General features: G+C 46.2%; 2 protein-coding genes across 3 annotated transcripts; both read left to right on the top strand.

Annotated features, from left to right (window-relative positions):
- The first annotated feature begins 18 nt into the window (after positions 1 to 18).
- ENTR1 (endosome associated trafficking regulator 1) lies at positions 19 to 4,184 on the top strand. The gene is made up of 7 exons (XM_064468450.1): positions 19 to 210; positions 303 to 578; positions 1,147 to 1,220; positions 1,993 to 2,104; positions 2,696 to 2,758; positions 3,465 to 3,604; positions 4,012 to 4,184. The coding sequence occupies exons 1-7, from the start codon at positions 91 to 93 to the stop codon at positions 4,103 to 4,105; spliced, it is 879 nt and encodes a 292-aa protein (XP_064324520.1). The 5' UTR covers positions 19 to 90; the 3' UTR covers positions 4,106 to 4,184.
- A 497-nt stretch (positions 4,185 to 4,681) lies between these two features.
- SNAPC4 (small nuclear RNA activating complex polypeptide 4) lies at positions 4,682 to 24,116 on the top strand. 2 transcript variants are annotated; one of them, XM_064469053.1, is made up of 23 exons: positions 4,682 to 4,949; positions 5,940 to 5,980; positions 7,082 to 7,240; positions 7,774 to 7,899; positions 8,761 to 8,839; positions 9,369 to 9,450; positions 10,312 to 10,416; positions 11,009 to 11,081; positions 11,400 to 11,564; positions 11,800 to 11,947; positions 13,012 to 13,118; positions 13,395 to 13,489; positions 14,208 to 14,302; positions 14,915 to 15,000; positions 15,701 to 16,057; positions 17,048 to 17,137; positions 17,370 to 17,613; positions 17,719 to 17,789; positions 18,103 to 18,201; positions 18,439 to 18,466; positions 19,118 to 21,213; positions 22,532 to 22,647; positions 23,600 to 24,116. In XM_064469053.1, exons 1-23 carry the CDS (start codon positions 4,685 to 4,687, stop codon positions 23,637 to 23,639), a joined length of 4,767 nt encoding a protein of 1,588 aa, XP_064325123.1. In that variant the 5' UTR covers positions 4,682 to 4,684; the 3' UTR covers positions 23,640 to 24,116. The 2 variants fall into 2 exon arrangements, with proteins under 2 accessions (XP_064325123.1, XP_064325124.1); XM_064469054.1 differs by having other exon boundaries at positions 4,683 to 4,949; positions 22,532 to 22,662.
- Positions 24,117 to 24,222: the final 106 nt, after the last annotated feature.

Raw genomic sequence — 24,222 nt, 5'->3', positions numbered from 1 at the left:
TTGGTCTGTTCTGAGGGGAGGTGGGGCCCGCTCTAAGGCGAGGCCCCGCCCCGTCCCGCCGCCGGTGGCGACCCGGGTCGCGGAGCGGTCATGGCGGCGGCGGGCGGGGGGCAGTCGGCGGCAGGCCCGGCCGAGCCCAACCCCTTCTCCTTCCGCGAGTTCGTCCGTAGCAAGGCCCGGAGCGGCGAGGAGGTGGCCGGCGCCCCCCAGGTAGGGCCCGGGTGGAGGCGCGGCCCGGTCCCCCGCCGCGCTGAGGTGCCCGTCCCGCGCCCACCTCAGCCCCTCTGCTCTCCTCTCCGCAGGCGGCGGGGCCCGGCCCGGGCCTCGGACCCCTCTTATTCCCGGATCCCGCGCTGCCCGGAGAGGAGGAGGAGGAGGAGGAGGAGGAATGGAGCGGGAGCTACCGGCCCTTGGCCGTGGAGCAGGCCCATCTCGCTGCCGCGGGCCCCGCCTCGCCCTCAGCCGGTTCCTTCTGCGAGGCTGCGGGGCTGGCAGGCAGCGAGGATCCGAGCGTGGCCTCCCTCGGAGCCCCCCCGGGACCGGGCTTTCACTCCCTGCGGCAGCCCAGCTACCAGGAGGTGAGCGCCTCGGCCGGCCTCCCGGGCACCTTTGGCAGGGCGGACGCGAACGTCACCTCTGGGCTCCGTTTTGTGTCAAGCGAGATTTGAGCTCCTGTATCATGTTGTACAGAAACTTGGGGTCACCCTCCGGTGTTATTAAACTGTGCCAACAGCAGTGCTGTGCAACGCGCGGCAGCTTGTCAGGGATGCTTGCAGAAGAGAAGTAGGTCCGAAAAACTCTACAGCACAGGTCAGATTCGGTACCTTGTCTGTCCGACTGCTGTTGGCATGACCCGGGTGACTTCCTCAAGCTCTTCCCCTTGAGGTTGTATTAATTTAGAATTAACAGCATTTGATTAGTCACATCTGCGCCATGGTGCCACATTTCTGGCCCCATAGGGTTAGTGAAGTTAAATGGTTTTGACAGGGGAAAACTAGGCACAGAAGTAAGCTTGAATATCATAGGAAGTGCAAGACTTTCCAGTGCTAGAGTTATAGCTGAATATTTCTCCTTGTACTGGTCTTGGAGTGTTAGTAGTGTTGTGAAACTACACCCTCATTTCTAATGAGAATTTTTACTTTTTAGCTAAAAGAAGAGAATGCCAGTTTGAGAAGCAAGATCAATAAGCTTCAGATTTTCTCTGAAACTCAAGCAGACAAGTGCGTAAGCCACAGTATGGGGGAAAGTAACCACGTAAGCAAGGAGTTGTCTTAGAAGAGGTGCTCCCTGGAAACAGTCAACGTCTTTAAAGAAGAAAAATGTAGTTGAAATCTATGCTATTTATTAAAAAGCTTTAACAAACGTGGTTTTATTGAAAAAGGCTTGGAAAGTAAGTAGCAAGCTGATTATCTGATGAACGTGCTTGTGTGGCTTACGCTTCATGCAGTTTAGGTGCTCAGTGAAAACAAGGGTAGAGCTTAGAGGATGCATTTCATAAAGCTTCAGATTATCAAAATAATGAATTTTGGTCTCTCTCCTTGGAAGCAAGGAAACCATTTTTATTTTTGCCGGTGGGCAAAAATATCTTGATATCGAGAGACTTCAATTTCCTGAGGTTAAATGGCCCGGTGCCCAATCTGGGGTAGCAGTTTCCTAAATTCCCATCTGAATCCCCTGCTCTGTGCTGCTCCTCGTATGGAGGCAGCTGGAATGTCTGTGGCAACAGGGTAACCGTTTGTTTCAGAATTACCCTTGTCTAGACTGATTGTGTACGGCCTTTCTGCATTCAGCTCCCGTTAATGTTCCCATTAACGCTAGTGGATGTTGAGCAAAGGAATCCCCCGAGCTGCAGCCTAGAAGTGTACTTCTGTGGGGAGGCTTCATTTTTCTTGTAACTTGAAAGGATTAGTTTCTTGATCCTTCCCTAGATTTCTTTTCCAAAGGTATTTAATGCTACAAGTGCTTACTGAACACTGTCTCTTGTTTTGTAAGGATGAGGAAGCTTGAAAGAAAGCTCGAGGAAAACAAAATTAAAGAAGAAAAAGAAGCACAGGATTTGGAAGCCATGGTGCAGCATGTGGAACAAAACCTCCAGCTGATGACTGTAAGTGTTGGCCTTTGCCATAGCAGCAGAAGCTTGTTTGCAGTTGGAACTGTGCAGTTCCATTCCTTCTCCTTCCTCCCTCAGCAGAGCGAGGGAAGCTGAGGTGATTGCTTCACCCATGTGAGCACTGAACAGCTCTGACATGGGTTTGAACTCTTCCCTTCCTGCATCCCAGTCTAGAACTCCTTTCATTACCTAGAGTAAGGGTGGTCTTTGCAGAAACACCTTCAATTGCCTTTTTACAGCCTTCTGAAAACACCTCCTATATGAGCTCAGAGCTGCTTTTCCTGCTTGCTTTAGTTATGTTGAGTACCTTTACCTCTTGTCCACAAAAAAAAAAAATGTCCATAATAGCTGGAGGTGATGGATGGCACTTGAAGATATCTGAAAGGAAAAATGGGGAGGAAATAGCTGATCAGACATGCCAGGGGCACTATCCCCATCTTGTAAAGCACTCAGAGCAAGGGGTGGTGCGACTCTGAGCCATATCGCTTTGTGTTGTATGCTGGATTCACACATTCCTACATAGCTCAAATGGCCTGCTAGGTCTTAAGCACTGCTGTGGTATAAATAATCTTTATTCTGTTTCAGAAACGGGCTGTTAAAGCAGAGAACAGTGTTACAAAACTGAAACAGGAAAATGCACTACTTCAGGTACGAAGCAGTATCATTAAGGCCTTGCTGAATGTACCAGGGCTGAAAACATAATGCCTTGAAATCGAGCCTAAAAAAGGGATGTTGAGAAGTGTTACCTACACCTCGCTTTTCCTAGCGAATGCTGTGGAAAACGTTCTAGACTAGAACATTTCAGCCCTACACAGACCGTTAACTCCACCTCTGGGACGCGCAGTACTTCACCTACAGCTATGCTGAGGTTTCGCGGGACATTCAAACACCGCTCGATGTTTGGGAGTGTGAGCGCCAGTAATGCCGTGGGGCGAGTGGGAAGGCGCCTGGCAGAGGAGGGGGAGGAGTGTGGGAGACACCACAGGTAGCTCAGCACAGTCCGGCAGCGGCGGGCGGTAACACGGGGGTGCAGCTTCCATCCGTTCTGTGGGAGTTGGAACGCCCCGTGCTGTGGCACTGCCTTGGTTCTTTGAAAGAGGCAGACTTGAGGGCTGTTGGGCTGTCACAGGAGCGGTGCAAATGTTTTCAGTTTTCATAAAGGCTTCTGAATTGTACTTTTCTGTTGGAGACTCCCAGAGCTGGAGCACATTTTCTATAGGCAGCCTGGTTACAGGATCTCGCTGTACCTAACGCATTGCTGTATGAATGTATTAATTAGTTGCTTTAATTGTTAACTATCTACCAGAGTTCCGCAGTTATTTTCATATAACGTTTTTGTTTGTTTCCACCCTAGATTCAGCTGAAGAATTACAAGACGGAGAACGAAGCCTTGAGATCAGGCCAAGCTGCAAGTCTGGCCGTGGTGAAACAAAACGCGGACGTTGCCTTACAGAACCTCCTCACGGTTATAACTAACTCCCGGTCCTCAATAAAGTGAGTCATTTGAAGAAAACTTCCCTAACGGTGCCCCAGATGCTTGTTTAAATAGCGAAGTCAGAACTAAGTGTCCCCAGTGGGGTTTTTTTTTAGGATGGAAACTCGGGGTTTTGTATTCTGTATGCCAGATCAGCCTGGCCGTGTTCTTACTTACCTGCAGTGCAGTGTCTTTTCTTTGAAGCTTAGTTAATGAAAATAACTAGAATGTGTTAGGTCTTGGTTTTTTTAGTTCACGTAAAACCATTATACTTAGACCAAGTCCCTCAGACTTAGACTCGGTCCCTCATACTTCAGTTCTCTAATACTCCTACGTTATGAAGACTTCAAGAAGTGAAGTCTTCAGTCCAGCCGGGGACTCCCCCCTCTCCTCCTCCGCCTAACGCCGTCTCTCTCCTGCGTTCCAGGCAGCTGGTCTCCGGAGCAGAATCGCTGCAGCTCATCGCCGATCTCCTTAAATCAATAGACAGAATTTCTGAAATGTCAGAAGATGGACAGTAAATGGACTCAAACGGACTCAAAGGGAGAACTTTGCTTTCCTGTGGAAATCATTACTTAAAAGTTAATTTCTTATACTCAACCTCGTTGCGACGCTGTTGGTGCTCCTGCGGAACTGGCTCTTCCATCGCTGCCCGCCGCTCGGCCGCGGCCCCGGCTGGCCGAAACCCGCCCGGAGGAGACCAGGTTCCTCCTCCTGCTGCGCTGGGACCCCGCGCCCCGCCGGCCCCCGCAGCCCGCCTTCCCTGCGCGCCCCGCGTTCCGGCCGGGACCCCCCGTGTCCCTCCCGCCCGCTCAGGGCGTTCTTTGCCGCCAAGGGGACAAGTGGTTGCGGGGTTTCGGGCGGCGGGGACCCGGCCGGGGGCGGCGGGAGCGGGGACCCGGCCGGGGGCGGCGGGAGCGGGGACCCGGCCGGGGGCGGCGGGAGCGGGGACCCGGCCGGGGGCGGCGGGAGCGGGGACCCGGCCGGGGGCGGCGGGAGCGGGGACCCGGCCGCCGCCGCCGCCTCCCTCCCGCCGCGGCCCCGCCGGCGCGCTCGATTGGCCAGCCGGCGTCACGTGCGGAGGGGGTCACCTGATGGGGATGCCCAGCGGTGATTGGGTGGCGGCGGGGGGCGTGGTCTCGCGCCCAGGCCCAGGCCCCGGCGGCTGCGGTGCGGCCATGTCCCGCTGGCCGGGCCCGGCTGGGCCCCGCTGCGCCGGGGCCGCGCTGTCCCCCGCGGGCCTCGACCTGGACGCGGAGCGGGAGCGGATCCGGCGGGAGATCGAGGAGCTGGAGCGGAGCCTGGAGCCCGGCGGGGCCGGCATCGAGACGGCCGTGTCCGACGCCAGCCTCGGCTCCGGCACGGGTAGGGCGGGACGCGGGCTCGCCCCTCTCCAGCCCCCGCCGGCGCTTCTGCTCCTGCCTTGAGTTGCTGCTCTGGCCCTCGAGATGCGCGTTGGGAGGGAGGCTCGCGTTGTTCGTGTGCTAACCCTGCCACCTCTGCCAGGGCTGCGCCCAGGCGGTGCTGGGGGCGAATTCTGGAGGACCCGAGGCGAGGCGCCTCCTCAGGGCTTTCCTTACCCAGCGTCCTTGCAGGAGAAGCCTCTCGCACTGGTGTTTTGCATGTTTTTGTGATGAAACCCATGGCAAGCTAGCGGGGAAGGCTTAGGGAGCCATCACACGTCCTGGTGGAGGTTTCCAGTCAGGGCAGGTGGTAACAAGCTGGCTCATGAAATGCAACAGCCCACCAAATATTGTCAGTAGTTAAACCGCAGCCATTTCCACGCTGTCTGAACGGACAACACAAACTCTACTCTGTGAGCCACTCCTGCCTGGGCGTCCTAAAATTCATTTTTCAAAGCAAATGAGGTGGTAATAGTCTGGCTATCAATACCTCTGGTGGCTGGCACAGTCACTTCATCCACCTGCGTTTTGATCACGCCAGTCTGAGCAACGTGTCAGATGTCCTTAGCCGCACTGAATGCAAAACCCAGTAATGCTGAAGAGCGTGGAAGGGCTGTTGGGTGCTTTCAAAGTTTCTGGGTTCTGTTGGGTTGGAATGTTCACTTGGCTGTGCGCTCTGGAGCCTGTAACTTGCCGTGACATACAGGACCAAGATGCAGCTTGATGGTTGCTCTAGTTCTCAGGAGCTGCTCATTTCCCCAACTCTAGAACAAAAAAGTGCATGCATTTTTACTTGACAATATTGACAGTATCCAAAAGCTCTAATGGTCTTGTCTAGGATACTATGTGGTGCTTTATTCTATATGCTTTAATTGAAAAGTCTTTGGTTTTGAAGCTTTCCTCTTTTTTATCCCACCGTAGTCAGCATGTTGGTATTTTTGTTGTCTAACAGATGATGGTGAAGATGATGACTCGGATTCTCGTGATGAAATGGTAACCGTTTCCTCTTTAGACACATCTTTCCATCTGTCTGTTGAAGGGAGCAGGAGGAGGGGGAATTTCACTCTGTTCTGGGGAAATCAAGGCAGCTGGCTTGACTCTGTAGCTTGGGAAGGATTAATGGACCTGGGCGTTTAGTTATTCCTGCCCAGCACTTTGTTTTTCACATGTAACAGAGAGACTTCTTCACGTGAAAACAAATGTCAGGGATCAGAGGCCTCACTGCTCTCGTGCTTGCTGATCTCTGTCACTGGAAACACACCAGTTTCTGGGGAGGTTGCAGCGCAGTTCCATGTGAGAAAAGATCAGCTTGTGACCAAGAAATCTTTTACTTCTTTGTACCTGAAGAATACTGTGTTTGTGCACAAGGGGAAAACTACTTCTAAGACTTCTTACAAATCTGTTGGCCCTTGGTATTGTTTGAAACATAGTATTTTCTCAGACTATATATAAAGACATTTAGCAGAGAAATATCTTAGCACCTGTACAGCACAGGAGAGGAGAAGGTAGTCTGTAAGGACGAATCTGCTGGTGCAGATTGGAGCCAGGTGCAGAGCATGTTCATGAAACAGCCAGCCCTGCTTTGTGTCCAAAGCAGGTGGTAATAAATCATGTAAGGGAAGAATTGCTTCAGTAGAAGCACAAGTGGGGTGGAAATTTGAAGGGGTGGTTCTGAAGTACAGCCTTAGCCAGTAAGAGAGCTCCAGTGTGAAGTACAACTCTTGCAGTTTACTTACAGTTTTGTGGTTGATGGCACAAGACTGTGTGTCGGCATGGTTCGGAGTCAGACTTTGGGTCAAAAGGCAGCAGGCTGAAGTAACGAACAGGGCGAAGGGGAGCTACGTGAGGCTGGTAACTGCCCCGGGAGCATTCGAAACAGCTGCCAGGGAGAGACAAACAGTGATGTGCCTCCAGTTCTTTTGAAAATCAGTTTTGTAAGAGAATAGAAGTACTCAGTTACAAAAACAATTATGTTACATACCTGCTTTTAAAGCAAGCATTTTTCTCCCTGTTCCCCCTTTTCCCTTCCTTCTTTTTCCCTTCCTCTGTGCCGTGCCCCCCCTCCCCCCCCCCAAATGCCTTATTTCCTTCAAGGAAATTGAAATAGAAGATGACAGTAGTGATGATGATATTGAAAGTAGTCTGCCACAGGATCCAGAAACGTGTCTGCAGATGAACCATGTGTACCAGGAAGTTATCCAGGAAAAGATTGAGGAAGTCGAGCTTCTCATTGCACAAAACAAAGAACAGCAGGTGAGTGAAACAGGAGTGAAATGTTAATTCCCGTGCTTTTCTGGGTTGCCATTTGCCATCTTCCCCTGCCCATCGAGCACTGTAAAACTTGCCAGGACATTCCTTATCCATCACAGGTACCAGTGGCATCAGCTGCAGCAGTGATAGTCCCTCACGCATATGCTGGTGTGGAGCTCAGGTTGCTTGGCCGGGAACCAGCTTCATTTTCTTCCTGGCAGTTCAAACCGATGTCACTTGACTGGCCTTTCAAAAGGCCTGTTTGACTGATGTTTCCATGTTTATCACCAGAAATGCTACTGCTAGGGTATTATATCTTATATTTTAGCTTGTTGTAGCAAGTTAGTTTTGTTAACCATCTGCAGCGTACTATACAAACTCAATAAGTTCCAAACCCTGCCTTTGGCACGTACGCTGTTCTACAGTCTGGTGCTACAAATGTGAAGCCTGCTTGGGATGTTTGATGGCTCAGCCACTGCTCTCTGAAATTAGGAATTTGGAGGAGACACTGATACTGTTTAATTCTTGTATTACAGAAGGAAATCATGTGCGAGCTTGGTGGTCCAAAAATAGCAAAGGCAGGAGATGGTAGAAATCTACCAACAAACATATTTTTGGGTCATTTTATGAAGCCATACTTTAAGGATAAAACGACAGGAATTGTAAGTAAATATAACTAGGTTACATACTGTTACGTCTCTCAATAATAGATTTAAATGGTAACTGTGTTAAAACTGTGTTACATTTCAGCTGTGTAACTGTGAAAGTCCCTCAGTTTGAAACCTTTTTTTCCTCGCTTGTTGCTTACTTACCCTCTTTTGGAAATGTTTGTTCAACCCATGTCTGGCTGTGACATCTGAAAGTGAGTTCTGAGGAGGGGCATTCCAGCCGTGGGGCACTTGAACATTCTTGTTTTCAACTTAACTTTGAACATTTGTCTTCATCTCCATGATCCAATTCCATGCTGTTATTTAAAGTACTCGTTAAAATCTGACTGGTTTTGAAACTGAGTTTTCTGAGGCAAATGTCACTACTTTTTCCATGTGTTTTTAAAGGGTCACTGGCCAAAGGAGATCTTGACTTTTTGATGTAACTAAGATGTCAGCTGTCACCATACATCTATTAGTATAATATTCAAGCAGTGACTGGTAATTTTTCTATTAAATCCTACCCAAGTTGTTAGTGCACCTGAAGTAGGTACAAACGTGCCTAATACGTGTCCCCATGTTCAAAATGCTTCTTCAACCAGCCATCAGCTAATGTGAGCAGGCCTGGCTCTGAGCCGCGAATGTGCACTGTAACCGTGGACAAATTTGAATTGCTTGAAGTATCTATTTGTATTTTTCTTCTGCCATCCGATGTATCTGTGAGCTAGTGCTGATGAAGGTAACTTAGCAGTTTGAATGTGACAGTTTGCACAGGTTTGAGTCACCAGTCTTTTTGTAGCAGTTCATGCTCGACTTCTAAGAAAGGGCAATCTTTTTGTCTCTTCCAATGTATCTAACCCTCCTCGTCTTCATTAGGGCCCTCCTTCCAACGAAGACACCAAGGAAAAGGCAGCTCAGGGCATAAAATCCTTTGAACAACTGCTTTCAAAAAAATGTGAGTAACTCTATGTGCCCTTCAGTGTTCTATAAGAGCTATAACAAATGTTTATGTTCATTTTGTTAGTTCCCCCCCTCCATTTGCAGTTGAATGTCAGCACTTCTGATATTTCGTACTTACAAAAAAAGTAGTTAAAAGTGAGTTGCTCTAGAAATTGTTTCAGTGAGTGATTAATGACCCCCTCCTTTCATTTGCGTTTGTTTTGATGCACCAACTCCTGCAAGCACTCCAAAACCAAATGAGACTGTCCAAGGGTAGTGCTCAGATGAGGAGTTCAAGGGGCGCTTACAGCTCTGGATGGTTACGAACATCTGGGTGATGATGATTATTGAGGTCTCTTTGGAACTAAAATTGAGCAAGAGGCTGCGACTTGCCCAAGTCAGTCAGGACATTAGTGATTAGGTGGGGAACTGTTACAGAAGACCTGGGGGATACATTAACAGGGATATTGAAAGCAGTGGATCTCTTTTTCTTGGCAGTGGTTTTGCACTAATGTCTGAATGCTCCATTTCCCTGTTTGCTTTAGGGAAAAGCAGAGAGAAGACATTATTGCAGAAATCAGTAGCAAGTGACCGCTTGCAGCGCCTGCTTCAGCCGAAGTTACTGAAGTAAGTACTGTGCAAAAATCTTCTTTCTCCTAATGAGAACATCATATATGAAGGAAGGAGAGGGTATATGCAGAGATTCCACCTTCCTTCAGCAAGTTCTTGCGTTAACTGTTTGCGATTCAGTAAGGTTTCAAACCACAGCAGATATTTTGACTATCGCAGTTGGCCCTGGGAGAGCCCCTCCAGAATTACTGAAGTGGTCTTCGAACGCCCCTGTCCTGTGGGCTCCAGGGCAGAGGACAACACTGTTGGGGGCAGCAGCATCTTTCATTCTTTGTTGACACCTCTGTTATCTGCGTGTGCACGTGGTACCGAAGGGTCTTGGACTGCAGTGTTCTGACCATAAGCGAGAGGTTGCAGCGTTTGGGTTGGGTTGTAAATGCCTGATGATTGTTTCACGGTTATCTGGCAGGTGGAGAGGTTTTGTTTTGTATTGTGGCATTTTATAACCATCTATTTCTTCCCATTGACACAGTGGTATAACTTAAAATAGTCTAGAGAGCTTGAAGCTGAAACTGTAATATGTAGTGAGTCATAATGGTGTGTCCAGTGAGAGATTTCTGTGCCTGGAGCTGGTGTATGGTCTTTGTTGCTGTTGCAGCAGTCGTTGGTTCTCTCTGTAACTACCGAAATGATTTATCTGACCTGTTTTGGGTCAGTGATTTGCACTGAAGGGGCAAAAGCAGAACAATGCATGTGCCATGTGGGAAAACCTAGAACAACAGTTTTGTGTACTGTGGCAATGAACTTGAAGGAAAGAACACTGCTGCTGGGGGAAGCATCTTTGCGTACATCTTCTGATGCTGTTGACATCATTCCTGTAGAGTCATATCAAGTGATGATAAAAATGTCTTTGAACAGGATGAGTTATTGGAACCAGAAACTGGAGAAAGTCAAGACTGAAATGGAGAAACAGATCTTGGAAAAGCAAATCAAAGAACTGGAGCAAGAAATAGAGGCAATTAAGTGAGAAGTCTTCTTTTTATGTTCTTTGTGATAATGAAAGTCTCTCCTTGGAGTTTACCTCTTAGAGTTCCCGCCTTCCTCGAGCACTTCTAGATATGACATTTGGAGAAATCTTTGTTTGTGTTGGCTTGCAAAAATTAATGCTGTTCAAACTCTGCAGAGCGCTTGTTTCCCCAGTTCTTTACTAAGAATCATGGTTTGGGTCTCGATACACAACCATAGTGTCTATACCCAATGTAGAGGTGCTGTTTTAAATAGTTCTTGATTTAGCAGCAAGGAAGCAGAGAGCTTAGTAGTTCTGAGCTTTTGCTTGTTAACACATCTGGAGCAATGTATTTTGGTATTGCACTGAATGTTTCTCCTGCTAAACCAACATCAACTTGTAGGGGACTGTTTTTCATGAAGAAACATCATTTTGGGCAAAGTTACCATGTTAAAGAGCCTGATGCTTTGAGGTAGTAAGTGTTCAGTTCTTGTGAAAGTCAGTAACAGATGGGAGGAATAAGATGAAGCAAGATCAGGAAGACAGAAGTGGCTGTTTATTTAACCATTTAATGTAGTTCCGTCTTTCTCTTTGCCCATTCTGCTATAGCCAACTCCCGGAAAGTGACCTGTTAGGGAACAGATTCGATGAGCATGACTGGGAGAAAATTTCAAATGTCCACGTAAGTTGGGAGATCAGCTGTTTTATTACTTCTGATATCTGTGTCCCTTCTCTTGAGAATTACCTGACTTGGTCTAGTTTGCATCCAGTGTTCCCATCGTGCCTTTCTAGAAGTTGACTGTTGTGTGATCTGACCTTGGCGAGCACAGAAGCACTGACAATTTGATGTAATTGGTTAAATTTGATGATTTAATTCTGGAAAACTTAGCAATAAGACATATCTGAAATACAAAATATAGTCCGCGTATTGGTGTTCCTGTCTGTCCCGTTGGTTCAGTCCCAGCTACAAGACAAAACAGGCTTTTGCTGTTTCTTTTAGTTTGATGGACAACGTAGTTCAGAAGAACTGAGGAAGTTTTGGCAAAATTGGGAGCATCCAAGCATCAACAAAAAGGAATGGACTGAGGAGGAAATAGAGAGGCTAAAGACGATAGCTGCTAAACACGGTTATCTGGACTGGCAGACTATAGCCCAGGAGTTGGGGGTAAGGTCTTCTGAGCTCAGAAACAAGAGGTGCAAAGTCAGTTAATTCTGCCTTAACTGTGCCTCATGTCAGTTTTCAGAAAATGATGTTAATGTTAATTCGTTGTCAATTAATGCTTTTCTGAGAAGCATTTGAGACCAGTACCAAAACCATTTGGTGCTTTAGCCTTGCCCTCTTGCTTTTTATCCTCATAAACATCCAGTTACCTGAGTGGCTCTGTTTTCATTGTATTAAGACAAACAGGACACCTTTCCAGTGCTTGCAGAAGTATCAAGTCTATAACAAAGATTTGAAAAGGAAAGAATGGACCAAAGATGAAGATCAGATGCTTTTGGAGCTTGTTCAGGAGATGAGAGTAGGAAGTCATATTCCATACAAGAAAAGTAAGTGACCTACAAGTGAAAGTGTCTTCCATTCACCTGTAATGGTTGGGGTTTTTTCACTCTCCAAGGCTTATGTCTGTTAATGTTTCTGTATAATAAAGCATCCAGCCTGCTCTGATTCGAGGTTTTATTTCCTACGAACGTTTCCATGTCCAGGATAGTCACAGTTCTGTGTTTTCACCATGTAGCACATCTTTTCTAAGAAAAGCCGTAAGAAACACTGTGTTTTCGCTGTGTGTTTTCACCATGTAGCACCTCACTGTTCTAGCCTGTGATCTAGACGAGGCAGAACAGTGCTGTTTTCTAAATACAGGGGTACTGATTTCTAAAAGCCTCTTGTTGGTGAGCTGAATGAAGGAGGATGGTTGACTTTTCCCTCTCTTTTGCCTTGGTGGGAGCAGTGATATATGCCTTTCCTGCACCTACCTGGAAGTTTCATTATATCAGCCAGAGCTCAGTATCTCTTGGAACCTTTATCCATCTTTGAAATTTGGCTGGCACTGGCTGAGAGTTATTAACAAGTACCGATGGTTGTGTGAGCTTTGGTTTTTGTAGCAAAATCGTCAGAGTTCTTCCCTAGAAAAGCCAGTATTCGTTCATGGCCAGCTGTTGTGGCAGTTTTCAGTGCTGTGCCCAGAAGCCTTTTCTAGGGGTCACTACTGCTGCTTCTGTTCCTCAGAAGTATGGGAGACAGTATGACTAGTGAGGTGTAGTGCTGAGAATATAACAAAGCGTCTGGGGTCCTAAATCCAAGCCTGCGAGTATTAACACCTGGTGTCTTGAACCTGTCAGATATGCATTGGAGCAGAAGCCTTTCCTAGTTCTCTGTTGTTGCAAGATGGATTGTTGGGTCGTCATGTGTCTAGTAAGGATAATGACATCATAAATAGTGACATTTTGTGTAGCTCTTTCAATTCTTGTTGGTGCCATTGTTTAAGTATTTAAGCTGAGGTTTAAATGCTTTTTACAGCAATTCACTGCGTGAAAATACCACAGTTACAATGTAAGTAAAGGAAGAAACGCTGTTTGCAACAGGCATTAAAATACACCTTTTGCATTTCTAGTTGCTTATTACATGGAAGGAAGAGATTCTGCTCAGCTGATTTACCGATGGACAAAGAGCGTGGATCCCAGTTTGAAGAAAGGACCCTGGACACCAGAGGAAGATGCTGTAAGCTCCATTCCCTGATGCCTATAATTGCAGGTGCAAAAAGTGGGAAGGTTAGATGCTGCATGGCTATATACACCTGAGCTTTACTAGTGGCACAAAGGAATGTAAAATGGACCGAGACAGGCAGTTTACAAGTGAAGAGCGCTTAGAAACTCCTAAACCCTTCTGTTCAGAGATTTACAACACCCTGGAAACAAATACAACCCTTTCTGTCTCAGGCCTGTTAGGATTAGTACTGATGAGAATTTCAACTCTTGCTTTGTCTGATTGACACAGATGCTGTTGGCTGCAGTTAAGAAGTATGGAGAGCGTGACTGGTATAAAATTCGGACAGAAGTGCCAGGGAGGAGCGATGCTCAGTGCAGAGACCGGTAAGTACGCTGAACGTAGCAACTGTGCTTTCCCGTTTATTACACAGAGCCAAGGTGCAACTTACTTTACAAATACGTTTGATTTGCTTAAACCAGTGTCACCTTACGGACTGTGTTGTAAAAAGTGGTTGTGGTCTAAATATAGTCCCTAACATCGTCTCCACGTAACCCTGCATTTGTAGTTATACAGAAGTCAAAAAGCTGACTGAGTTTAGCAGAAAGAGCAGCGCATCGTTGCCTGTGGTGTGCTGCTCCTGCAGGGGAGTTGCCTGTGGGTTAGCAGAGGTTGGGAAGGGTGTTACGCAAAGTAAAGCGAAGCGGTCATTAAGCTCGGAGTGCGCGTAGGGAGAGGAGGTTGTCATCCCCGTATTGTCTGTGTATCTGTGAACATGATCTAGTCAGTGACCTCCTGTAACTGAGCATTGATAATGAGGTGCTGAGCAATTTTCAGCCTTGGACCCAACTTCAGGAGACTTGGACTACAGTATGTCCTAATTTCAGTGACCCATTTTACAGCTGCTTGTTCTAATTCTTAATCATGTGGCCTGATATTTTTGAGAACAAAGAGTTTGTAGCTGTGCGGTGTAATGGAACCCCTTAGAAAAAGGAAAGATCTGATAAGGAATGCCGGTTTTGTTCAGCCTTGGAGTATGCAGTGATGGTCGGAACTGTACAAGCAGGATTGAATGTTCCTTAGCATAACGTTTTCATTTTGAAGGTACTTAAAAGCATTGCACTGTGATGTAAAGAAAGGCAAGTGGAGTTTAGAGGAAGAAGAGCAGCTAATTGAACTGGTTCAAAAGCATGGCCTGGGTAAGTGTTTCTGTGGCTTAATCATGAGAAGTTTAGAGAGGTAAGCGTTATTATGGAATTTATCATGTTACGCCCTGCAGCTGGTATTAGCAGGCTCTGCTTCGTACTGATGATTGCAACCTTACTTATATTGTGTAGTCTGTTCCTGGAAATTCAGTTATGGAGGGATTGGGTGGTAAAGAGTTCTATAGCTGTGTTAGCAAGGTGTCAGAGCTATGGCAATTTAGAGGGGCAAGTTCCCCTCTAAACACCCTGTGAAAGAGTTCTCTTATTTTCTCTAAGACAACTTTCTTTAACAAATAAAGGCTTTTCAGCATTCAGCTTAAGCTGTCTTCCAAGCGTTCCCTTACTGCTGCAAGGGAGCGCGTAGTTCTGCTAGGGTTTTTGTTATTGGGTCATTTTCTAGTAGTTTCTAACTTTAGCTGAGTGTAAAGTAGTGCAAAGTCTGATTGAAGAACACAAATGGGTATTAAGGTTTTGACATCTGTTCACGTAGCAACTCTGTCTCTTATACAAGGAAATGTGTAATATATGTATAATAATCTGCACTGAAAAGGTGTGTCACTCAGTTTGTTGCATTGATAGGTGCGCTCTACTCTGCATCCATTTTAGGTCACTGGAGTAAAATAGCTTCTGAATTGCCCCATCGGACTGGCTCCCAATGTCTAAGCAAGTGGAAGCTCATGATTGGGTCGAAGGTACTGTACAGAATTCTGCTACGTCACAGTCCCAGCTCTTTAAGATTCTCTAAACAAAAAGTGAAATCCTGTGAAATCAATACAAAAATTGACATTGATTTCACACAATCAAGATTTTTGTCATGGATACTGGTGGTCTATTCTTTGATGTGTCAAAGCAGCCTTTGTTCTGAAGGTCTGAAGTTAATTTTCTCTATATTTGTACATTATCCAGAATTCCTTTACTGCATTGAAGTGCCTCTAAGGATAGGATATACCTAGGTTTTCATGTATGTACCTTGTGAGTTTTGATACCAGGCACTACAGAAATTCTGGCTGCTTCAGATCACGTTAAAGATAGTCTTGTTCCCTTTGGCGAAGCACCTGCCCTAGGGAAGGTTCATGGAAACCCGAATGTGTCAAGATGGAGCACTGTACTTAGTTTGTACTTCCACGTGCACCAGTTCTCCACACAAACTTGTCTCTATCCGTAGTTTTTTTCTTTGCAATAAGAATCTAAACCAATAAAAATCTGTGTCCAAAGGCAATTGTCAGTTGTCGTGGATTTAGTTAATCTTAGCAGCGGTAAAGCAAAGCTATCCGTTTGGAAGTCACACCTTACTGGTAGGATACTGCCCCATAAAACTTTTTAACTTACTGATTTAAAAGATTTGCACTGGACACTGGCTAAAACTCATCTGTGCTTTTTTTGATTGAGAAGAAAAGATCTAGGCCAACAAAACGCCGACATGTGCAAGAGAGTTCTAGCTCTTCAGAGAGTAGCAGTGAAGACATAGAACTGGATTTCGCAGACAGTTCAGAGGAGGAGACAACGAGCAAGGAGGAACGTGTATTTCCCAGCATTGATTTGTGGATACCAACACGGACAAATATGAAGGAGCCAAATGAAGGACGATACCAAACTCCATCCCTTTTCTCTCCTGCGAGTGCTGATGCAAAGACCGGTAGCAGTGAAGTTCCAAGTGCGGCGTCGGAGTTGAACACCCTCCTGAGGGGCATTGCACGTCCGCATTCAACAGACATCGTTGTGAAGAATCCAGTAGAAGTAATGAACAAGGTGAATCCTGGGATTCTCTGTCTGTTCTTGATGGGGTTGGAGCTTAGATCAGGAGCCACCAGGAAGTGCAGTTGCTGCAGTATGTGATAAGCAGATGGCAAAATCTTTTTCATGCCTTTGGCTGCTTTCTCACTATGCCATTGGGGGGTGCTGTTGGAAACTGAGCTGTGGGATTAAACACATTTCTAGCACTGCCTCCCCATGCATCACCTAGAAAATAGCTGTGTTCTTTCCCACCCGTAGCGTCACAGAAACAAAGCTTCTTTTATATCTCCATAAAGCAGAATCATCCAGTCAATTGTGGTGTCTGTCTGCCCTGGTGACTAGGGTGCATAGGCTTAAAGTTTGGAAGAGTTAAGTTACTCGTACAGCTGTATCTGACTCTGAGTTGGGTTTTCACCCCTAATCAGGCACTGAAACAGTACAAACCCTCCTAGCACGTTTTTTCAGAAAGATACTCCTTAGCAAAATGTTAAATGTCGAAGTTGCTATTTATGTTCACATAAGCAAAAATGTTCTGACTTTTGTGTTAAGAATTGCACGTGTGCCCTAGGCTGTGGGGCCGGTTGCACTGGTGACAAGTCTGTTGGGTACAGAAGTGGTGTGTCCTGGGGGTTATGGCACACAAGGGCCGGGAGTGCTTTAAGTTTGATTACAGTTACAGCATTATTTTACAAGTACAAGTTTAGGGAAGAGTTAGTGGCTTTTCCAAATTTCTTCCTATTCCTTGTACTGTTAAGCCAAAAAACGCAAAGAGAATCATCCAGTAAATTTTGACCCTCAGCCTGGGTGTTTGCAGATACTTCAAAGGCTTTTACGAAGTAGGGATTCGGTGTTGTGATAATGCATAAGGACTAAAGCTAAGGTAAGCGTATGTGCTTCAGGGCGGATTTAATTTAGTAGGATGCTTCCAGTGCTGAAAACTTGTCAGTGCAAGTAATTCTGTGAGATACTTTCCCTTTTATCTGTTCTTGTACACTTCTGCTTTAGGCTTCCAGATGTGGAAAGCAAGTGCTACAGGTTACCCTGGAGAATGTGAGAAGAGTATTAAGAAATAATACATGCTTTCAGAGGAGACTTGTAAGTGCCTCTTCTGTCTTGTCTGCTCTTGTGATGTGATGCTGCCAGGCTCTATTTAGTGGGAGGTGATTTTGACAGAATCACAAATCTTCTTGCACTGCAGTCTCAGGAGGAAAAGCTTGTAACTTTTTTTTTTCTCCTTCATAACTGCCCTGTGAGTAGTTTCTCCTGGGACTAATTATGGTGGAACCTTCCTAACTGGAACTCTAATTATGTATTTGTTCATGGACAGCAATCAAAGATACTAAAACCTTCTGCCACCGTTTTAACAAAAGTATCTGGAGTTGGTACGTCTGTTGGCCAGAAGCTTCAGGGGCTGCAGAATATCACGGAGAAAACTTACCGTCAAGAGAGAGAACGTTTGAGAAGAATGAACCTTGACAGAAAGCTTCTAATGGCCGTGACACCTTGGGTGGGCAATGTACTCCTGCCTTGCACCTTGCAAACGGGGAAGATGGCTTTTCATCAGACAAAAGGTAGTGGTGACCTGTCAGGGGTAGTACTCTCCTACTTTCTGTCCCTAATTTCTGCCATCCTGTAAGTGAATGCCCGGCTGATTTTGATGTTGGACTTTTTTCTAGCTGATTCTATTCAAGAGAAGATTAAGTCGGTCAGTCTCGCGAGCACTCCTCTGTTCACGCTTTTCATTCAGGTAGGTTTTACTGTCATAGTAACATTATCTGCTTTCAAACAGTGGTAATCTTTATTTCTGTATTTGATGCTTAAATAAGTGGTTTATCTTTGTTCCTTAAACTAGTCACCTAATTACTAGATTAATCTGACCTCACGGCTTGCACATGATGTTTCTTAAATAAATCCTGCATCCAAAATCTAATACTGTGAGGATTTTTTCTGTAAGTGTAAAAACACCCCCAGAATCTTGCATGTGAAGCCTTGTATTGTCACTGGCTCTACCGGAATATTTTTGTTTGCAACCAAATTTTAATGAAATCCTTATCTTGCAGCTCTTTCAGATTGATACCAATGGCTGCATGAAGATTATTCGTGAGAGAAGGCTAAGGCAGTCAGAGCTTCTTGGGGCTAATGCAAGAAGGCCTCAGCAGGTATTGCACGTGGTCTGTTTCTAAGCTTTTCCCACTGAAGTCTTGACCAAAGTAGAGATTTTTAATTGTGTGTGGCCAGTGGGTGCTGTTTGTGTGCGTGTGTTACCACTTTGTTTTGGTTCAGAAGCGTAATACAATGCATAGGGTGTTGGCGGATGTGGGTTTGATTCACATCTGTGCTGTTTTAATCATCTTTAGATATCTCAGAAGTATAATTTAATATAATTTTTTTGGCAGGCTTCCCAAAATACGGAGACTTCTTCAGGTACCTACCAGAATATTTATTTTTATGATGTGCAAGAACTTTCACTTAATTCGTCACCGTTACGTTAATGACCAATTTAACTGAAGGAGAACTTTGGGAACAAAACTGCATTGTCATGCTCATTTTTTGCTAGCTCTTGGATTTTCAGTTATTGGCTGAATATGTTACCCTTTGGTAAGGACTTCAAAAAATACTGAAGGGATGGGGGACCAGTGGCACTGGGCCACCAGTTCTGTAGACTATCGCTGTTACGCTGTTCTCCAGCAAAGTGCTGGCTGTAGTGACCGTGCTGGCACTGGCCAAAACCCCAGTTTGTGGTTGTCATCCTGGCTGGCGCAAGTGCCGGGGTAGTGCTGGCCAGCACAGTTCCTCGCGTGCGGAGCTAAGGTGCGTTCCCTAGCCCACCTGTCGTTTCTGGGGAAAACTACTTCATCACTGAATGAGGGTAAGCTTGCTGCATCAGAGTTATCTGAAGGATGTCACGACGGGGCTTGATTAAATCAAGACTACAATGTTGTAGGAACTCTCACAAATAGGACTTCTGCTACTTCCTGTGCAGGGTACTTGATGCTTAACAGCTAAGGAATGGCTTTTGAAAATACTGTTCATTCTTTTTAATTTTATTTTTATTTTATTTCCCCTCCTCTGTAGGCAGTTCGTCACAACCTTGTACTCAGAGGAACTCCCGAAGGGGCATACCAAGGAATGCTGTCAGGAGACCAGTTGCCTTAAAAGCAAGGGAGACTTCTGCTGCCTTGCAGAGCAGTGCTCCTGCCGTGCAGGGAGCTCCTCCAGCCCAAGTGCAAAGGCAGAAGCCTAAAACTGTCTCAGAATTACTGAGAGAAAAGCGGCTAAGAGAATCCCGGGCTAAGAAAGCTATGCAGAGGACAGTATTTGTTGCCCCTCAGGTGCTGGTTTCGGGACCTCTGATAATCCAGCACCCACCACAGCGAATCATTCCTTCTGCACAAGCAGGGAGCAAACCTGCGGCAGTTGGTTGTACAAATAGCGAAGTACAGTGTGCACCAGCTCCATTGCCAGCATTTACTTCTGTTGCAGGTTCAACTTCTGCTGCTGTGCTTGAAAACCATTCCTCATCAGTGCCGGAAACCGGGGAAAGCCCTGGTTCCTCACAAGGGACAGAACTCCAGTCCAGTAAGGAACTAAAAGAGCAAGCTTTGGAAAGTAGCTCTGAAGGAGGGGTTTTTCCAGGCACAAATCCAGCTGCAGCAGAGCAGGCCCCGCATCAGGGAGGGTGCAATGGTCAGGTCGTAGCTGGTAGCTCAGCTTCAGTGGTGTTGCAAAACCAAGCTTTTGTGCCACATCAGATTACAGTGGTGCCTGTTGGCATTGAGTCTGGCACCAACAAATTGTCTCTTTCCACACCAGTTACCTGCGACCTGAATAGTAATGGGTCACAACAGAGGCCGGTCAATCTATTGCCTGCTATTGTAACTCCACAAACTGGTTCGCATTTGATTCCCAGCAGCATACTGCCTTTCGCGTGGGTTGTAACGCCACAGGCTTTGCTCCCCACCGCTGTACAAACTGTGGTGGGCGTTCCCCAAGGACTGCCAGCTGCTGCTGTGAGAAGTCAATGTCCGACAACCGTGACTTCTGATGGCAATGTCTCTGGCTTAGGAGTGCCTCCTGTACCAGCTGGAGCAAATACACCTCACCCCAGCAGTGCAGAGACAAAAGCACCGAGTGCCCAGCTAGCAGAAGGAGTACCTTTGGGAAAGACAGCTAACCATTCCACAGTTCTCTTACCTGTGACCTCAGCAAGTCCTGGATGCACCACATCTTCTGCAGCGCCTGCATGTTCAGGTGGCTTCTCCAAGGCTTCGGACCCCTCTGCGGCTCAGAGTGCTCTTCCACCTGATGCACCCGCCCTGCATGCTGTGCTGCTGCCGCAAACACAGCTACCTGCAAGCACTCAAGGGTCTGATTCCCAATGTGTGTCAAGTCTCACTAGCTCGGGGAAGAGCCATGATGCCACTACAACAAGCGGATCATCCTCCAATGCGAGCGTTGTCGTGAAAGGGACTGTGCTCCAGCCAGGAGATCCAGTTCCCCATAACAATGTCCCAAGGAACTCTGATTGCTTTGCTGCACAAGCATTGAAAAATAGACCTATTGCTGCCAAACCTCCAACTGCGCAGCCTGCTGACAGTCCCCCCCAGCCAGCCACTTCGAGCGCAGAAAAGAATCAACTTGACTTTAGCCTCATTTCCCTTGAAGATGAGGGGCTAGTGAAGGAGTGGCTGACTGGGAAACAAGGTGTCCGGGTACCATCACTGCAAACCAGGTTGCCTTATTTGCCACCTTTTCTGTGCAATTTAAAAACCCTCTCAAAGCTACTTCTGCAGAAAGCAGCTCTAGAAGAGCAAGCGGCATGTCTTCTGCCTTCTGATGCCAATCAGGATGAGGGCACTGGGGTTGATTTGCACGCTATCAGAGAGCTGGTGCAGCAGAAACTCGGCGATAACCCTGCTTACCTCCTACTGAAAGCCAGATTCCTAGCAGCCTTTACACTCCCAGCTGTACTAGCAACTCTGCCTCCTCCAAAAGTGACAACAACTCTGTCAGCCAGCAGGAAGCAATACGAAGAGAGTGATGAAGAGGAGTGGCAGAGCGAGGAGGACGTGTCTGAGGAAGAGAGTTGTGGGAATGAATTAACAGGTGTACGGTTGGATTGGACAGTTGGAGATGAGCCTGGAGATAAAGATGCTGATTTATTAAATCAGGTAAAACAGAGGTGCCAGGGACTAAAAGCAGAAAGTTACTGCCAGCTAAATGTTGCACTGGAATCCAGGGTGAAACCCCCACTGTTCTTAAGTGTAGCAGAAATTTGATCCTTTTCACTAAGCAATTTTGCAGCTGATAAAGGGAAAAGCTTTCTATCTCAGCTGGGAGCCCTTAGTCCTCACAAGGGTAAAAGTCTGTGGTTTCTGTAGCACGTTAAACTTGACATGATAGTTCCCAGAAGTGGGTATCGAAGGTCCCTTCCTCTTACAGTTTATAATCTGCTGCACTGACTCTTCTATTTTTGAAATCAGGCCCTTGTTTTTCATTGTATGTGTCCTTTAGACTCCAATAATATCACAGGAATTTCTCCTATTGCCATTTGAGGTCTTTGTCCCAAATTGTTTTATATGACTAGAGATTATTAGAGCTTATGGATCGAGGTAAGCCATAATGTCAACCTAAAATCAGTCTCTGATTTTTAAGCTTAAATCCATTACTGCCCAGCACTGTTTCTTACAGAACATGCCAAGAAGTGTATCTTAAACTTGCGTTTCAATTCATTGTGGCTCCAAAATAAACAAACAAAACACTAATGAAGATGAATACAAAAGGTAAATGGCTGTTTCTACAGAAAGATGGCAAAGCTGCCTAAAAATCAGAGCTTTCCCATAGTAAAAGCCAGCAGTTATCTTTCTATTCCGGCTCTGACTTCTGGGTCTGGGCCGAGTTCAGTGTAGTTTGAACTGTGAGCGGTTCGTCCAAAAGTCACCAGCAGTTCTTTGCTGCCTGATAGTATTACTGCCAACCTGTGTCATCTTCCACCAGGCTCCCTCCCATTCCTTTTTTCTAACGTTACAGCTGAATTGTTTTCCTGGTGCTTTTCAGTGAGAAGTTTGTGGTAGGGGTGTATTTTACAAGAAATCAAAAGTTTTTCTTGACCTGTGTTGTCTGGGGCACTGTCTGGCTCCAGCAGTGAAAGCTGAAGCATCACTTGGGCAGGCGCGCAGCCTCTCTAACGAATGGCTGTGGCTGCAACAACAGAAGCTACAGGAATCGCTCCAGTTTGGTAGCGGTAGCAGAAGCAGGAAGAAACGCCAGAGCTGGCTGAAGGTTTTGCTCTGAAAACCTTGGGATGTTTTGTGCTTGCTGTGACACTGGTGATAGAATGTTGTTGTCCCATGCCCAATTTTCAAGGTAAATGGAAGATTGTTTTGGAAATTTTGCTGAGCTCCCTAAAATAAAAAGTTGGCTGAAGGGATTCTTTTGCAATTACGCTAGCTGTCATGGTGTTGATAGTCTGTCTTGCTTATGTTGCAGGGCATGGGAGCTGAAGAGAATGCTGCACAGTCTGTCTTGGACTCCTGCACTGATGTGGCTGATGCCAGTGCTCCTCAAATCAGGAGAAGTGCCCGCTTCAGGAAAAGGAGGAGGATGTGAGAAGGAAATGTGTTAGTAGCTACTCAGTGAATCTTGTATTTCTTGCCTGAGAAGAGAACCTGAAACACGTTTGTCTGTGATACAGCTTAGACAATGAATAAACCCTAGGAAAGGACTGAAATTATCTCAACTTTTGTTCCCTTTGGACACAGAGTTCTACAGTCACCATTAATCATAGACTAAGGCTAATACTTTCACTTTCAGGGGGAGGGAAAGTTGATATCTGCATGATAAAATTATATGTAAAAGTCATGAAGTTCAAACATTTGGCAGCCTTTTAGCCTGTACCACCGCCTACTAGTATTATCCCTAGCTGGTAGCACTCCCCAGGCTTAGCTGCTGATATGAGTCTAGCAGAGGGTCATAACTGGTGGGACAGGAAAGCCCAGGCGGCTACTGCTGAAGAGGGGGTTTGGGTGTGTGTGAATGCTAAACACTTGCAGCAGAAGCCAAAGTAAATCCTTGCTGCAGGTTCCAAGCTGGTGGCCAGATGTCCTTGCCGGGGTTGTCAGGCAATCCTCTAGACCCAGGGCAGGCGGCAGCAGCTCTTTGTGTAGTTTGCCCTCTGTAGCCTGGCTCGGGAGTCTTGAAGTGAAGAATAGTATTAAAAGCTGGTGGGAAGCTGAGGCTTAAGACCAGTGGGTACTTCCCTGGAGTTTGTCTTTAACACTTCATCATTGAACAACTTTGTGGGGGATTTCCCCCCCCCATATAACTATTTCTCTACCTGTATGACAGGGCAGCTTCTATAGGGCACAAGTGTGTGATGTCTTAATGTCTGTTGAGGCTTTTGGTGAAATAGACCAAAAGAACATGAATGGTGTTTGCGTGTGGTTGTCAATGAGACTGTTTGGAGTTTGCCTTTAAAATTGGTTTTAGATATTCCAAAAGGGCAGCTTCCCTATAAAAATGCTGTGACTAAGAGGAGTTGTTTGTGCTTTGTTACAGGAGTCACTGGAATGAGGTCTGCCTTCCTACGTGGCAGTAGGAGATACCCTTTGCACTATTCACTTTTAACGCTTCCAACAAACTGACTAGATGGACCTGGGGAAGAGAGGAAAATGGCTGGACTGGTTTTCCCATCACCTGACAAAGTCTGGATCTTGAGACGAGTTTCAAAAAATGAAACAAAATGGCTGAAGGGGAGTCTTTCAGACATAGACCAATTCTGTTCTCTTTTGAACGAGCACCTGCCATAGATGCTGGGGAGGAAGATTGCTGGAGACCTGGGGAAACCAGCGATGATGGTTATTTATTTCCTTTAGCCCCTATTTATGTGAATGTTTATCCACGTGCAGAATATGTTGTTCACTGGGTGTTTTTTTTTTTAGTGCTGTGACAGTGGTTTTGGTTGATAGCTAACTGATGGAATACTGCTGAATAAGCAGCAGATTAATTTTGTATCCAAATGAGTCTTGAGTATTTGTTGAAATACAGACGTTTTATTTTTCTCACTTAAAAATTACTGATGTATTCTGTGTGGTTTTTTTTTTCTGGTAAATAGTGCTTTTAATAATGTGTGTATGAGTGTGATTGCTAATGAGAAAAATGAAGTCTGCAAGCTGCATGAA

This window comes from Phalacrocorax carbo, chromosome 18 (genome assembly GCF_963921805.1).
Source record: "Phalacrocorax carbo chromosome 18, bPhaCar2.1, whole genome shotgun sequence".
NCBI lineage: Eukaryota > Metazoa > Chordata > Aves > Suliformes > Phalacrocoracidae > Phalacrocorax > Phalacrocorax carbo.
The sequence above is the reverse complement of the archived record's forward strand: the minus strand, read 5'-3'. Positions and strand labels throughout refer to the sequence as shown.